Source organism: Bufo gargarizans, chromosome 1 (assembly GCF_014858855.1).
Source record: "Bufo gargarizans isolate SCDJY-AF-19 chromosome 1, ASM1485885v1, whole genome shotgun sequence".
NCBI classification, from domain to species: domain Eukaryota; kingdom Metazoa; phylum Chordata; class Amphibia; order Anura; family Bufonidae; genus Bufo; species Bufo gargarizans.
Genome location: NC_058080.1, coordinates 726,604,432 through 726,621,950, shown reverse-complemented (window position 1 = coordinate 726,621,950; position 17,519 = coordinate 726,604,432). Strand labels below are relative to the sequence as shown.

The 17,519-nt window shown below is 42.2% G+C and overlaps 1 protein-coding gene across 1 annotated transcript in view; it reads left to right on the top strand.

Moving 5' to 3' along the window:
- The window catches only part of DCC (DCC netrin 1 receptor), a 494,023-nt gene that overhangs the window by 260,305 nt on the left and 216,199 nt on the right, over nucleotides 1–17,519 (top strand). The window contains exon 7 of the mRNA XM_044283460.1: nucleotides 5,718–5,874. Coding sequence (XP_044139395.1) covers nucleotides 5,718–5,874 — 157 coding nt within the window. The remainder of the gene's footprint in view (nucleotides 1–5,717; nucleotides 5,875–17,519) is intronic.

Below are 17,519 nucleotides of genomic sequence, written 5' to 3'. Positions count from 1 at the left end.
TATACACACCAAATGCAAAAATAGTGCAAAACCAACTTTACTTCATCCAATTTGCACAAACTACACAAATCAAATGTAAAACCAAAGCCAAATGAAAGCATCACATAGACGTTGAAAGGTAATACAACAGTATCCCCAGTAGGAACCATCACAAGTGGTAGTGTGATCATCAGTATATATAGTCAAATAAGTACTAAAAGTGCAAGTGTATATAAGCCAACTTGTGATACCAAGCTGTGATAAGTTGTTATACTAAGTTCACACGTTTTGCCAACAGTTTTGTCTGGGAGTAACTACATACAGTGCCAGCATAATATGGACATATAATGCCATGCAACCGTCTAAAAAAAAATCCTATACAGTACCCTAATAATAGCACAGTTGACACTTAAATGTAAGGTAATTGTCCACTCTGAGAACACAACTGACATCTCTAATAAATATTGTATTTCTATCATGCTATACCAGTTTATAGATGGCTGTAGTGAGCTTTGTCTTAGCCCTCCCTGGATTCCCTTCTTTTATGCAGGCTCCCTTAACCTTCCCTGGGTGTCCTTGTGCCTTCCTCATTGTCCCTCTCCTCTATAGTCTTATCCTTGTCCCTCCCTTGTTGTCCCCCTTTACCCCAGCCTTCCACTTGTCTTCCCCTGAGATCTGCTCCTTTACAACTTTCCCTCCCTAGGTGTTCTCCTTCTCTGTACCTTCTCTAGCTTTGTTCCTCCCTGGAAGTCATTTTCTATAACATTCTTCCTGTTTCTTCTTGGATTGCTTCCTCTGCAGCGATACTTTTGTTCCTTCCTGATTCATTTCACCTGTGGCCTTCCCCTTCTTCCATTTCTGGTGTTTTCTTTCTTTTTCTTTTCAGTATTTAGTCCCCCCTTATCGCTGTAGGTGCCCTCCTCCTCTGTCCCATCCCTTTGTCCTTCCTTGAATTTTTTGTCCTACTCTTCATTCTTCTGTTTGTGCCCTCCATGGGTGTATGCAGCCTTCTACTTGTCCTGTCCAAGATGTGCTTCCCCCCTGCAGCCATCCTCTTGTCACTCTCTGAGTGTCCTCTTATTCTACAGCTTTCGCCTTATCCATCCTTGGGTGTCCTCCTCTACAGTCTACCCCTTTTCCTTCCATGGGTGTTCTCCCCCTCTGGATCTTCTCCTCTGCAGCCTTACCCTTATTCCTCCCTCTGTGTCCTCATCTGTAGCCTAACCCTTATGCATCTCCATCCCATAGCCTTCCCCCTTGCCAAGCTCTGGGTGTTCTCCTCCTCTGCAATCTGCCTCCTTGTGGGTCTTCCACTACAGCTTACTCCTTGTCCTTCCCTGAGTATCCTTCTCTTCTGCAATCTTCCCCTTGTTCCTACATGGGTGTCCTCTTCCTCTGTGACCCTCCCTTGCTTCCACTCTGGATGTTCTCCTTTGCAGCCTTACCCTTGTCCCTCCTTGAATAACCTTCTCTGCAACCTTCCTCTGTGTCCTCATCTATAGCCTAACCCTTGTCCATCCTTGTAGTCTTCCCCTTGCCAAACTCTGGGTGTTCTCCTCCTCTGCAGTCTGCCTCCCTTTGGGTCTTCCTCTACAGCCTTCCCCTTGTCTTTCCCTGAGTATCCTTTTCCTCTTCAATCTTCCCCTTGTCTCCCTAAGATGTAGCCTTTCTTGGCGATCCGATTCCTTAATGTCCAGGTGTCCTCCTCTACAGCCTTCTTCTTGTCCCTCCTTGGTTGTCCTCTTCCTCTACAGCCTTCACCTTGTGCCTCCCTGATGTCCTCCTCTAATTCTCACAGTACATTGAGTGCTTTTGAGCAGAAATCCTTACGTAGGGAAGCCTATAAGCTACTGTGCCTAAATGCAAATCCGGCCATGGCTTATCCTATAGAAAACAAACGTTTAGAGGTTAATAAACAATCAATTACATTAAATTATGGATCTAAAAGTATCCGGAACGTACGTGAGAATTACAGAACCTCGTTAATAAGCAGCATGCACACTGGAAAAAAACTACATAATGTATTCAATGTGGCTTTAGTAATCTATCCAGAATCTAACCTCATGGCTGTGGATCTGAATAATTTCAGACAAATTGTATCTTTGACATGAAATGGCGGGCCCGCAGCATGATATAATAACCACACTCTCAATCTTTTAGCGTTGTTAAGTTAGTTTATCTGCTGGATTTTTCCATGACAACAGATAAGTGATCTCTGTGGCCATGGAAACATCTGAAATGCTTAGACTTCCCTAGGTAAGAGCTGAAATTCGATAATTCCTAGATTAAATTTGAACATTCAATCTGCTAGGGTTTAAGAATACATTTACAAAGGAAAATTCCAATTATCCTTTGATCCGAAATAATGTATCGTAATTCAGTGTCTTCTATGTGTAGGTTGCTATGTGTTTTTTTACTCAACTTCAAAAAGATTCTGAGCCTAGAAAAAAATTTGACATAGCACTATGAACAGTGAATATTTATGTACTGACAGGCCCCCTGCTCCTGTGAAACCCCAACTCTTGCGCCCATGCCCGACATACATCCCCCACCCTTTCAGTCATGTTGCGACCCTATTCATTTCCATCGCTGCACCGCTACACAACCATCCTTGGTCACGCCACAGCAGAACTATATTGTGCACTGCCATGTATTAATATTGCAGGCTAGGACTCAGCAATCTTCTCTACTTTGCGAGTCTACAACTCCCAGAATGCATGCTTACTCGGTTGTTTTTGTAACGCCCATAGAAGTGAAAGGAAGATTTGGGGAGTTGTAGGTTCAGAACATCTGGATCTTTGTTGTAGGCCATAACTCCTGATCATGGGGCTCTAAACTCTAGGTTTCCCACCAATCATCACAGTCCTCCCCCACCAGTCATTATCAGAGATGTGTCTTGTAAGTTCTTATTGAATGGCAGCAAGCAGAGCTCTTAAAAACAATAAGAAATCGATACAGATAGATTAGTCAATGATGTGAATGGGCTTCACCATATCTGCCAACCGTCCCGTTTTTTTCATGCGTGCACTGAAAAAGATGCCTAAATGGGAGCAGAACTTTAGTCTGAGGTGGCCATTTCTAGATGGTTTTTGGGGGGGGGGGGGGGGGGGGTAAAATGTCCTGTTAGTGGGGATTTAAATGTTGAAAGGTGTGCTTCAACCCTGATGATGCTTTAACAGTGGAGATAGGCCGTATCACCTGCAGGACCCTAAAGTCGGTGTCCTTTCATCTAATCCCATGCCAATCTTGACCAATCCTGTCTTTCATCATGGAATCTGATACTTGATTGGTTCCTTGTATATCCTCCACAGCATTATTTTAACCCCCAAATTTAATTTGCTGTAATTTTTGACAAACACAATTCACGTAAATCACTCCGGACACCATGCAACAAAGATGGCAACATTTATGACCCGACTTTATGGCTCACGGGTGGCCTATGAATCGGGATTACGGAAGCCTTGCTTAAACCAGTCTGTTTCTCTCTCATCCTTACTATGGAAGTCACTAAAAATAAAGAGCCTGTGATAGCTGTTATTAGCCGACGTTTATTACTGCAATTTTCTTTAAAGGGAAACTATTATTAGGGACGATAAAGGCTCATTTACTAGTAAAATGGTAAGTGGTAGCTTCGTAGAATGGGACAGGTGCTCGGTGGCAGCGGAGGAGCACATTCACTGGGATCTTAGCAGGAGATTTCCGAATTAGTTCAGGACGTGGAAATTCAAAATGTTAGGAGATGAATTTTCTATGAGGCATAAGAAGGACTTGTGTCCAGCTGACGATGCCGTAATCATCCAACTGCACCACTGTTATACTCACATTCTACCTCGTAATAATCGCCAGTGTAATTATTTACGGTGACAGGAAAAGCCGGGTTACCCCATCTGACATATGTGCTAAAAATGTAAATTAATCAAGTTGTTTAGGTTAAAGGGGTAGTAGTTTCTTCCCAGGCGCACCAGAGTAGTAGAGGATCTTCTGATGGGTCCCCAAGAGTCCAGAAGAAGACAACCACATTTGGAGGAGACTTTGGAGCCCCCACTAGGGTCTACTCCTTATAGGATAATCAGAAATAACCCATTAGATCTTGATGATATGTCCTGTGAATACAATGTAACAACTGAGTTCCCAATGTAATTATAAGTGGACATCTCATGCTCTGTATGGAGGGTAGTATACAACCAACATTTGAAACCCAAATTGTAGGCACTTAAGCCCTGCCCTGTACCAAATGGAAATGACCCCAGATTGACATGAGCACCCCTTTTTAGTCAATTTAGTGTAAACAGAGTCCATTGCTTGGTCTGGTTCAAATTAACATGAGTTGGAGTCATTTTAACTGGTGGCACCAAGGAGCCCCAGTCCAACACAATGTGTCTAAGTAGGGTATGAGATATTAGGACATCATATAATGTGGACTTATATTTCCTCTGTTAGCCAGGGTAGAGCAAGTGCTTTGAGCAAATCCCACTCTAGAGAACTATGGCTGACCATACACATTCGGTGTTGACTGTATAGCTGGCAACAACTATCCCCCCCAAGCCAGTACTCCAGTGCATGCTGGGATCGGCCAAGCATTCATGTGTTCTGAATGAGGAGAGAGGAGAAGGCAGCTGTCAGACACCACTGGTAACAACCAATCTCCCTGAGAACAAAAGGATCGGGGATATATTAAAATCCAAGTGCCTGATCCTTTTTTTTTCCCTTAACATATTCCAGCAGGGAAAAGTTGTAATACCACCAAACACATTAGTTGGGCTGCTGGTCCTACTGAAATCGAAGGGTTCAACTAATCCAATGTTAAGTAAACGGTTGTCATAATACTGCATTGGGAATATTAAAAGGGTTCTCCAAGACCAGGAGCCATTTTTGGTATGGTTAGGAAAGGTGGACCACTGTCACTGGTGGTCCAGTTCCAGTCTCCCATCTTCTCTGCCTCTGGTACCTCTGGTACCCACTGGATCAAAACTGTGACGTGCCTTCCCCACTAATGTCACCACTGAGGCCGATTTCTGGCTGTGGACAGCATGTCACACCTCCGATCCAGCAGATACCAGAAGTGAGAAGCAGAAGAAGGCTTAGCACTGGAACCGGAGCACTGGTGACAGGTGAGTCTTTTTCTTTTTATCCCTCCACCCTACCTGGCCATATCAAAAGGGGTTCTCCTTTAAGATAAATTTTGGTTTTGAGAATTCTTAAATTATACAGTATCTCTTAGATAACCAGTAGTGAGAAATTAGCTCCAGGTTATTCTCTGCAAAAAAAGTTTTAACAATATTTGGATCATGACGTGGCAAGAACTGTCTAAGACCTCTGCTTGCTGTCAGTGAATACAAATAAACATTGTTTAGCTCAAGAGCCCTCCTGGTCTGAGGCTACTTATTCACTCAGCATTTGCTACAATGTTTCAATCAAAGCAAACGTCTCATGTCCTAAATTTCAGCTCTGATACACTGTATAATACTGAAGTCATGTGACTAGGACTAGATCCACATGGGCATTTTATGATGTGATGGGTAGCAATGAATATTTTCATCCACTGACAAAAAGCGGAGGTCTTGGGAACAGTAAATACAATAAATGATCTATCTGAATGTTATATTGATGATTTACTTTGATTATCATGTGTTTTAATCTACATGTATTCCTGGTCCATGTTTGCCCTGTAGTAGTTTTTACCCCCACACACTTTCCTGCTGAACCCCTCACCTTTGTATCACCCGCTTCCCCTACAGCTGTTCCTAGTTCCAGTATCCTTCCCTCTGCTCCTCGAGATGTGGTCCCTGTTTTGGTTTCTAGCCGATTTGTACGTCTCAGCTGGAGGCCGCCAGTAGACACAAGAGGGAACATACAGGCCTACACCGTCTACTTCTCCAAAGACGGGGCTCACAGGTACATCATTTTAACTCCTATTTCAGCTTGGTATGTGATGTTTTATGGCTATATTGTTTTATCAGTATGATATATATTAGGGATTCACTCTTAGTACCAGCACTTTTCCAGCTAGAAAATCATTGGCCCTCCTAGGATGATTCGACATGGAGAAGTCATGGTGGTCTTCATAGCCTAGTTAGGAACGTTCCTTACTTTATGTTGCAATATTATCACCTTCAAGATTTTTGCCTGCAGTAGCCATAACATTCTTACTCCAGTAGTCTGTAGCATGGTGGGTCAGTTCTATATCAGTACGACCACCTTGTAGAATGATCTGTAGGTCAGTCTTAGGGCCTATAATAGGACTGCAACCACCAGACCCCACATGGTTCTTCTGGGTAGAATCTAAATTAGGTTCAGTGGACTCCTGTGGGTTTCGGATGTTACTATAGACTCATAAAGATATTTTACTGTAATTCTGAGAAACTACCGCAGTTACTTTTATAACCAACATTCTGTTAGAAAAATGCTCCAGTTGTGAGATATTCTCTTTATTTAACAATAATGGTGCCCGTCTGGTGTTTAATCTGCATAGCAATATGCATGTCCACCTTCTTAGGTAGTCAAAAATGCCCAATTCCATTCTTCAAATACCACCAGCCTTATGTACTGTTAAAAGCTGTGACAGTTGCAGGAAAAGAACTGCAGCAGAAAGGACATGCTCCCTGAGCTGTGATAGGAAAAGAGCTGCAGCAAAAAAAAAACACCCTCTGAGCTGTTATAAGGAGAGAGCTGCAACAGAAAAGATACAACTCCTGGGCTGTCATAGGTAGTGGGCTGCAGCAGAAAGGATACCCACTGAGCTGTGATAGGGAGAGAACTGCAGCAGAAAGGACACAAAACCCTAGTTGTGATAGGGAGAGAGATGCAGCAGAAAATTCACACCCCTGAGCTGCCAGCCTGAAGAAAAGCTAGTAGAGCAATTAGAGCAATGAATGGGGAGATCTCTGGATCTATGTGAGGTACAGTACTGGTTCTATCTTTGTTAGAAAGAGATTGTCATGCTATATGATGTTTGATATTAATTCTTACATTAATCATGGGATATCCCCTTTAAATAAAGGTAGAATATTCCCATATGTGAAATTTTGGGGATTTATGCCCAAGTCAGCTGTCAAGGGGCTTCAATTACTGTAGGATGTAGGAATGAGGTTGTCAGACTGCAGCCTTCTTCATATAAAACAGGCTGAAGGCTCTTCAGAGTCCACCAGTGATTGTAGGACTATAGGACCGTGAAACATCCTTGTTATAGGACTTTGGGACCTCTGTAGGAATTTGATATGTATTTTTACAACTCGATTCCGTGCTCTTCCTACAGACATACCCAGCTATAATCCCTAGTTCTACACCCTTTGACAAATATGTGATTGTATTCAGTAACTTTTAGTTTGTTTTTCATGTTCCTTTAAATTCCGTTAGTGACGTGTAGCTTCAGTGTCTTAAATGACCATTTGTTTGATTGCTTTAATGTATCCCAATGATACATACGTAGGAACTGTAGACACAGAACTGTAGGAGATTTTTTTTTAAATCAAGAGCGTTTTCAAAATTGCTTATTTTACATGTAGGGGGCGTATACAGATCTCACAGGGCCCCATTGCAAAACTTACTATGGGCCCCCCCTTACCCAGTTTCCCAATATGCATGCGTCAATCATTCCCAGGCAACCCAGAACGCAAGATGCAATGATTGAGTTTTCTGACGAATACAATTTTATTTTAATTAGAAGAAATGTAAGTTGCATTGTAATAAAAAAAATGGTATCCACCTTACCCACTTAATCTGACTTACAGTGGAATAGGGGCTTAACAACTATGGCGCTCATTCTGAACATATTTCTCAATATATTTACACCAGACAAGTGGTATAAATACATTGATAAATCTACTTTTATCTAAAAGATGTTTGCCTTTAGCCACCACTAGGGGGAGCTCACTGCATAGGAATTGATATACTTACTTGATCTCTTTGCACTGAGCTCCACCTAGTGGCCACTACATAAAAAATGTTGTGTCGTTTGCCTACACTGAAGGTACGTCAATGGCAACAATAAATAAGGAGATGTAAAAGTACTCATACCCTCTGCCACTGTAATACATTATAGAAGTAGTAAAATGGTTCTAAACTGATAATGCTTTTTGTATTTGTTAAAAGGGAAAATGCTTTTAATGTTTAGTTCAGAGGATTTTATAATCTTCTAAAAAAAAAATAATAATAATAATTACTTAGTTTTATTATAGCCTCCAGCAATTATTTTGCTTGTCAAATATTTGCAGTTAGCTGGTTATAAAACTAGTCAGCATCTTTTATCCAGGGCGCCTATAAATATGCAATGCAATTACATGCCGGACGAGTTGTATCAATATGTTTATTCAGAGAGTTCAGTAATTCTTGTCTCCAGCACAAACCATGTGTAAGAAAATACTATAGGTCCTGGTCCAGAACCACAACCAGCAAACTCAGAAACGGCAACCAGTCTTCCTTAGTAGTGTTGCTCACGAATATTCGAATTGCGAATTTTAATCGCGAATATCGGCACTTCGAGAATTCGCGAATATTTCGAATATCGCAAAATATATTCGTAATTACGACTATTCGATTTTTGGGAAAATACCAGTTCATGCGAATTTTATGCGAATTTTCGCAATCAAGAAAATAATGCCTGGAGATCATGAATTCGCGAATTCGCGAATATATGGCGAATATTCGCCCAAATATTCGCGAAATATCACGAATTCGAATATTGCCCCTGCCGCTCATCACTATTCCTTAGGGCTCATGGACACGAACGTATTTTTCATGTGTCCATTTAGATTTTTTTGTGGGCCGTACGCAGAACCATTCACTTCAATAGGTCTGCAAAAAAAAAACAAAACGGAATGATTTCATGTGTATTGCGTTTTTGAATGGACGGTCTGCAAAAAAGATAGAACATGTCATATTCTTGTCCATTTTGTGGACAATTATAGGCATTGTTACAATGGATCCACAAAAAAGAACGGATACAATACGGTTGTCACAGGGAAATAATCCGTATTTTTTTGTGGATCTGTGTTTTGCAGACCACAAAAGACATACGGTCGTGTGCATGAGCCCTTAACCAAAAAGCTAAGGCTACCCTTCTGTCCTTCACCAGATCATGCGGCAAGGCAGGACAGACTTGGCTGCTGGGGACCCAGGTTAATTCAGTGGAGTAATGTTGAAGAAAACTGGTGCGTGTTCACTAGAAGCAGACCTATCAGAATGTTTGGGGGTGCAAGAGTGGTAGACAAATGGTCATAACAAGGAGAGACATATAGATCCCAAAAGAAAGAAGGATGGTCCAGCTTCACTGAAAAATACTTGAGGCTTTATTCAATCCCGTGCAGATAAAAACCAACATACAGCAATGCAGAAAATCGACCGGTTTCGGATCACTATAGATGCGGATCCTTAAGGATCCGCATCTATAGTGATCCGAAACCGGTCGATTTTCTGCATTGCTGTATGTTGGTTTTTATCTGCATGGGATTGAATAAAGCCTCAAGTATTTTTCAGTGAAACTGGACCATCCTTCTTTCTTTTGGGATCCGCTGTGCGCCCAAGGTTCAGGGCGAGGTCCGGGCTCCTGGCTTCCTGTGGAAGAGCACTGCATTTTCCAGTGTTGCTCCAAGAAGAGACATATAGAGCCAAAACAGCAGATGAGAGGTTGACCCGGAAACTAGCCATTGTCTGAATACCAGGAAGATCAGTAGAAGCTAATTCAGCAGACAAGTGGTTAATCCAGAAACTAGCCAAGGTCGGTAGACACAGGGAAAACAAGCAGGTCTAGAGTCCAGGTACAATGCAATGTAAGCCAGATTGAGCCAGGACACAATCACCAGCAGCCTGGCAGTGACCAAGAGGTAGTCTTAAATCTCCTGCCTAGTTCCATCATTGATAGGTTGACCACTCTGGTCTCGACTGGTCAGCATGACAACCCTCTCAGCACAGCCATGCACAGAATTTTGGCTGGGTAAACTTCTGACACCATGTTTTATAAAAGAAGGAGAATGTATACATTTGCAAACATGAATCAGTTGCTTCATGGTATTATTTACAATGAAAAGTAAAACAATTTTATTTTAAAAATAGTCTTTGTTTGAAATATCTTACCATAATGTGCATACAGCTCCTATTCAACCTCATGTGTCTCCATGGTAACAGACTACAGAAAAGCCATGTGTGTAGTCTGGTCATTAAGCGTTACCTGTTTGCATTTTTTATTGTTTGGAGGATAGTATGAAAAAACTGAGTGAAGCGAGTAACGTGATTTCAGGATCAGACTACATTCAGGATGTTTATGTAGTCTGTAGCCATGGAAACACAGACATATACATAGTAGCTGTATGCACAAAATGATAGATTTTATTGACGATTGTTTGCAAGATTGAAAAACATTGTAGGAGTATTGAAAAAGTTCAAAAAGTATATATATCCTTTAGGGATCATGCACATGACCGTATGTATTTTGCGGTCCACAAAACACAGACCCGCAAAAAATACGGATTACTTTTTTTTTGTGGATCCATTTTAAGAATCCTTGTCCTTGTCTTCAAAATGGACAAGAATAGGACATGTTCTATTTTTTTGCAGAACGAACTTACGGACAGACAGAAATGGAAGGCACACAGAGTCATTACCGTTTTTTTGCGACCCCATTGAAATGAATGTTTCCACGTATGGGCCGCAAAAAAACAGAACAGACAGAGACACAAAACGCGTTTGTGTGCATGAGCCCTTAAACTAATGCCATTGAGCACAGTTTTTGAAATTTTTTGTTTAAAGGCGCCTCGAATGCTCGTTGATTGGGTGAATTCATCATTTATGTGGATACCTCAGTCATCGTTTCGGGGCAGCAGATCGCGCTGTGTTAGCTGGGATCCCATAATGCACTGTGCCGTGATTTTTTTTTCTGTACATATCAGGCCATTGTACAGCCTGGTGCACACAGAACTTTTCCAGCAATACACCACACCAGGGCACACTGGATCATGCTTGACCTATACAGTCATGAACCAGTAGGGGGCAACACAAGGACATGAAATCTTGCAGACTAGTAGGGACTGCAGGGGGTAGCATGAAATGTAAGAGTTTGCAGCCTGAGGTGGACACAGAGTTTTGAATGCAGCTCTGAATGTGAATGGAGTATCAGACGTCTTGTAAGTCAGGATTAGTGTTGAGCGGGATTTAGAAATATTCAGTTTAGCTGCTTTATAAGTAGCGGGCGGAATGATGGAGAAGGGAGATTGCGCCGCCCCCCCTTTCACGTCATAGAACCTCTCAGATGCCGCCTTCATCGCTGATCGCGGTGTGAGTGACGACGTCATCACGGTGGCTGGCCTGGTGATGTCATACGTCGCCGCGCATGAGATTTTTACGTGGGACCTTCAATCAAGGTGTCCACGGCGGCCTCTTTGCTCTCAAATGGATGAGGTGAGTATGTTTTGGATTTTTTTTTTACCGCCATTTCAGGGAAAATTGATTAGTTGCCACGAAGCACAAAGAAATTCGGCTTCCGGGAATTCGGATAGAAGTCCACTTTGGATAATTCGATTTGCTCAACCCTAGTCAGGATGAATGCAAGATAATTAAATCTACGTATTTTCAACAATTGTGTGCAGAAACTAAAAGGATACAGTGCCTTTCCGGCGTGTAATAACGACATATTATAATGTTCCGCGCGCAGTCTGTATCTAAAGGTCACATATTGTAATAATTTGATTAATTCCAAGTGATATTAATTATCTCCGGGATAAAACAACGGAGAGAAAACTTCAGAACCTCGGACAGATACATTGTTTCTTTTCAGTATTCTCCAGTAGTCATTATTTTCTTGGAGAGGAAGGTTTCATGTAAGGTCGCAGCACCTTGGATTTGAAAAGTCTGAAAATCTTGTTTGTTTTAAGCAGACACCAGTAAAGTGACTGGGAGATTAATGGCTTTTTTTTGTTCTTTTGCATCAGGCGTCCAATTTGGTCTGCAAACTGGGTTGTCACGACATTTCTGAGGTCACCGAAGTTCGCAGAAACTTTATGTTTACACAAGTGTTTCATCATTTCTTATTTTTATGTTCTTATTTCTTTTCTTTTTCTTTGTAGCATAAAGCGCTTGTAATAAGTTTTCTTGCTTTTTTTTTTTTTTTTTTAGCCAGAATGTTTTTGAGCTTGGCAGTTTTAGGCCCCAGTCACAACTGCATTTTTCGCGGATTGGATGCCGTGCACTGTCCACATCTGTATGTCCGTTTCGGAGCCCCGCAAAAAAGAGAGAACATGTCCTATTCTTGTGCGTTTTGCAGTCAAGATTAGGCATTGTTACAATGGATTCACAAAACGAAACAAAAACGAATGCAACGCGAACGTACCATCAGTATTTTTTGAGGATCCACATTTTGTGGGATGCAATATACACATGGTCGTGTGAATGCACCCTTAAATGGAACCTGTCACCGGGATTTTGTGTATAGCGCTGAGGACATGGGTTGCTAGATGGCCGCTAGCACATCCGCAATACCCAGTCCCCATAGCTCTGTGTGCTTTTATTGTGTCAAAAAAACGATTTGATACATATGCAAATTAACCTGAGATGAGTCCTGTACGTGAGATGAGTCAGGGACAGGACTCATCTCAGGTTAATTTGCATATGTATCAAATCGGATTTTTGACACAATAAAAGCACACAGAGCTATGGGGACTGGGTATTGCGGATGTGCTAGCGGCCATCTAGCAACCCATGTCCTCAGCGCTATACACAAAATCCCGGTGACAGGTTCCCTTTAAAGGGATTGTCAAGATTTGAAAACAGCACCACTTTCGTCCGTGGCCATATCTTGTATTGCACGCCAACTCTGTTCACTTGTACATTTCAGTATCAGAGAGAGTCCATAGAAGGAGTAATAGGTTGTGTGTCCTATGAGCAAAAAGGGCAAAGTAGGTGACTGGGAACCATGTAATGCCATATTTCTCCTGCAGGGGCAACAGTGAGCTCACATGACCTTCCCTGGCAAAATCATTCATTGCTGATGTCTCCAGGACCCTACAGTGATAACAGATGACTGCATAGCTAACTTCATTTAAAGGGCATCTATCAGCAGGATCAACCTTATCAAACACAGCCATAATGACTGACCCTGCTCTAAATAAAAACATACCTTTCTTCCCCAATCAGTTTCTGCATAAATACATTTTTGTATATGCAAATTAGAGCTTACGTGCACTAAGGGCAGGCCTTAGCTCCTCCAGTCTACTTCCCTGCACAGTTCCCTCCCCACTTAATTGTAAGGGCCATGCATTAAGGTAAAGGGTGCAGCACTGCAGAGTGGAGGAGGTAAGGGGCACCAAATAGATAGGGCCCGCCCTCAGTGCACTTAAGCTCTAATTTGCATATAAAAACATTTATTTATTCAGAAACGGATCAGCAAAGAAAGTTATGCTTTTATTTAAAGGTAAGTCCTACCTGATTTGCATATTTATAAAAACACCTACTTCTCCTAAACACAGCAACAGATCAGGGAACGAACGGTATGTTTTTGATCAGCAGGGTCAGACTGGCTGGTTTAATAGGGTTGACCCTGCGGACAGATGCCTTTTAGCTTTGCAGGGTTATAGATATGATGCTACAGAGGTTTAATTTGCAGTCCTTTGCAAAAAGAAACAAAAATGGAGCAAATTTATCAAAAAAAATATAAAAATATTTAAACCAGCACTTGGATCTAAATACTTTTGTAATTGCATGTCATTAAAAATTGTGTATAGTCCCGAAGTTATTATATAAAATCTCTCTGTACAGCGCCACCTGCTATTTGTTCTTTTTCTTATTTCTTTGTCCTCACTGAGATGGTCGCACATGCTCAGTTCCATCATTAAACTCCCTCCTGAGCTGTGATAGGCAGAGCATGGACACGCCCCTCACACTGCAGCAGAGAGACACTCCCTTTGAGATTCCAGCTTGATATAAATCTAGCAGAGCAATGAATGTGGAGATCTCTGGATCCATGGGAGGTACTAGGCTGGTTCTAGTTTCTTTTTAGAAAGAGATTGTCATATCCTGTATGATGTCTGATTTTTATTTTTTACAATATTCATGGGATAATCTCCTTTTTAAGAAGTGCTTCCACATTTATGAACCACTGATCGCAGAAAGGAATGAGTAACAAGTGTTGAATTCCGCAACAGTGCCACCACAGGCGAAATGAAGAATTACACAATGCCTATGAAAATGAATGAAATCTGTGTAACACATGGATATTCCGGGTCCTCCAGAAAGATAGTCGCTCTCTGAACATGGGACTGCACTATCTGAACTGAGGATGGGCTAATGGGGTATTTGGAAATTAGTTTTACGGCCAGACAACCCCTCACAATAAACAGAAGTTGAAGAGCGAGCTCATTATATAGGAATACCGCATTAACATTCCGAACATAATACTAGACGAACCCTTTGTAAATCACTGATTAGAAACGGCTGCTGTTGGAAGTTGTGGCCCGCTTACAGAATATTTTATATCGCCCCATTTATTTCTACCCTCCAATAAATACGTGTCAGGAAGTTTATATCTGGTAGGGAAAGCGGAGACTCCGGTGACATTTTTCTACTCCCTGCATTAAACCATTCATATAATCAGTTAATAGGGCTTTACTTGACATAAGCAGTTAAGCAGGCCAAAAATATTAATTATTCATTGTGCCGACAATGAAAAATATGGTAATGCTACAATGTATTACTGGGCACATGCATTATTTTGGTTTGCACAGCTTAAACTGATGTCAGCTTGAAAAATTACAGGTCAATCCTTTTATGTCTAACACTAAATTAATTGAGGAAATATGCACAGATGCTAAAGAACAGCTATTATTTCTGTATGTTCATTTGAGGATGAAATACATTAACCACTACACAGATGATTTACCGTCCACTTCAAGCTGGGCTCCAATTATATATTTCAGATCTTCTTTAGTTAGATAGATAGATATCAGATATATAAATGATAGATAGGAGACAATTAAATAGGTCCACAATACAAAGCATGGAAATATCTATGCCCGCTTTGTGGACTTTAAGAAAGCCTTTGACTCAGTGTGGCACCCGGGCCTATTCCTGAAACTTCTTGAAAGCGGAATAGGAGGAAAAATGAATGATGTCATCAGAAGCTCTTACACTGAGAACAGATGCAGCGTGAAGGTAAATGGGAGGAGAACTGCCTATTTCCGGCAGAGCCGAGGAGTCAGACAGGGCTGCAGCCTCAGTCCAACCATGTTTAACATCTATATCAATGAGCTGGCGGCGGCTCTGAAGTCCTCCGTAGCACCTGGTCTCACCCTCCATGACACCGAGGTGAAATTTCTCTTTTATGTAGATGACCTTCTGCTACTATCACCAACTGAGAAAGGTCTCCAAGATAACCTGAAAATCCTGGAGAAGTTCAGTAACACGTGGGCATTGCCCATCAATCCAAAGAAAACCAACATCATGGTGTTCCAGAAAAGAGACCGGAAAGCAGCCGGGCGTCCTCCCTTCCTGCTAAGCAACTGTCCGACTTTCAGAAACTGACAGCTACACCTACCTGGGTCTAGAAATCAGCCAATCAGGGAGTTTTAAGAAAGCCATGGAAACACTGAAAGACAAGGCGAACAAAACCTTCTATGCCATCAGAAGGCGTCTGTATCATCTTAAGGCACCAGTGCCGTCTGGCTTAAAATTCTTGACACCATCATCACCCCAATCCTCCTGTATGGAAGAGAAGTCTGGGGCCCAGACAGATACCCAGACTGAGCAAAGTGGGACTCTGGGCCAACAGAACTATTCCACCTAGAACTCTGCAAACACCTTCTCCAGGGTCCACACCAGGGCCACCGCAAACAGCGCCTGTCGAGCAGAATCTGGGCAGATTCCCACTTTACTTTGCTGTCCAGAAGAGGGCGGTATCATTCAGAGTCCATCTGCATAGCAGAAGTCCCAGCTCTTACCACCACAAAGCCTTGCTACACTAAGAAGCCCCAGAAAGATGAAGCACCCAGCAACAAGTCACCCAAACCCAGGCCACCAACCAGTACAGCCTGGCAAAGGGGGAAATCCAGAGGACGATACACAAGGGCAAAGAGGAGTATATCAGCATCTGGAGGAATGACATACGATCCTGAGCCGGTACAGACTAAGCGCCCACAGCCAGCAGTGTGACCAGGAGGCCGTGGAGGATGAGGCTCATTTCCTGCTGCGGTGCCCCAAATACTGAGCAGCGAGGAATTCTCACTTCAGGAGACTGTCTGATCTCTGCCCAGACTTCACCTCCATGGAGGAGGAAGAGAGACTCTCCATACTGCTGGGGGAAGAGGAGAACATAGCGGCCACAGCAGCACAATATATTACTGCCTGCCATAGACTGAGAGGAGCCTGATATACCATGGACTCCTATATCCCAACCCTGGGCGTGTCCCCATCCCCCAACCTTACCCAATTATTTCCCACTTGCTTTGGCAATGCTAAAATGTATTTAGTCCTGCCAATAAAGCTTATTTGATAGATAGATATGAGATAGATAGTTAGATAGGAGATAGATAGATAGATAGAAAGATAGATATGAGATAGATAGATAGATAGATAGATATGATATAGATAAGATAGATACAATGCATTCGGAAAATGTCTTCAGACCCATTGACGTTATGCACATTTTTGTTATGTTGCTGCCTTGTGCTAAAATAAAAAAATAAAAAAGATCAAATTTGTCACCATCATTCTGCCCTCAGTCCCCCATAATGAGAAAGTGAGAACAGAAAGTTCGAAATTTTTGGTAATTCATTGAAAAGGAAAAACTAAAATCTTGCATTGACATAAGTATTCAGACCCTTTACTCAGGACTTTGTTGAACCCCCTTTGGCAGCTATTACAGCCTACAGTCTTCTTGGGGATGACACCACAAGGTCTCCACACCTGGATTTTGGGATTTTCTGCAGTTTCTCCCAAGCTCTGTCAGGTTGAATGAGAACCATTGGGGATGGCCATTTTCAGGTCTCTCCAGAGATTGGGTACAAGTCAGGGTTCTGGCTGGGCCACTCAAGGAAATTCACAGAGTTGTCCCTAAGCCTCTCCTGTGTTGTCTTGACTGTGTGCTTGGGGTCATTGTCTTGTTGTTGGAAGGTGAACCTTCAGACCTGAGGCCTAGAGCTCTGGATCAGGTTATCTCTATTTAGCTTTCCCTCATAACTGATCAGTCTACCTGTACTCCACAACATGAAGCTATCATCACCATGCTTCACTGTAGGGATGGTATTGGGCAGGTGATGAGCAGTACCTGGTTTCCTCCAAACATGTTAGGCCAAAAAATTCTTTCTTGCTTTCATCAGATCAAAGAATCTTGTTTCTCACAGTCTGAAAATCCGTTCGGTGCTTTTTTTTTGCAATTTTTTGTCTTTTACGGAGTAGAGGCTTCTTCATGGCCACACTGCAATAAAGCCCGGATTGTAAATGTGCTGCAGCGAAGATTCATCTTGATTGAAGACACCGCACAAAATCTTGTGTGGTGACATGATGATGTCATCACGCTGGACGGTAGCAGTCATGTCATCACTGATGACCTGATGACATCA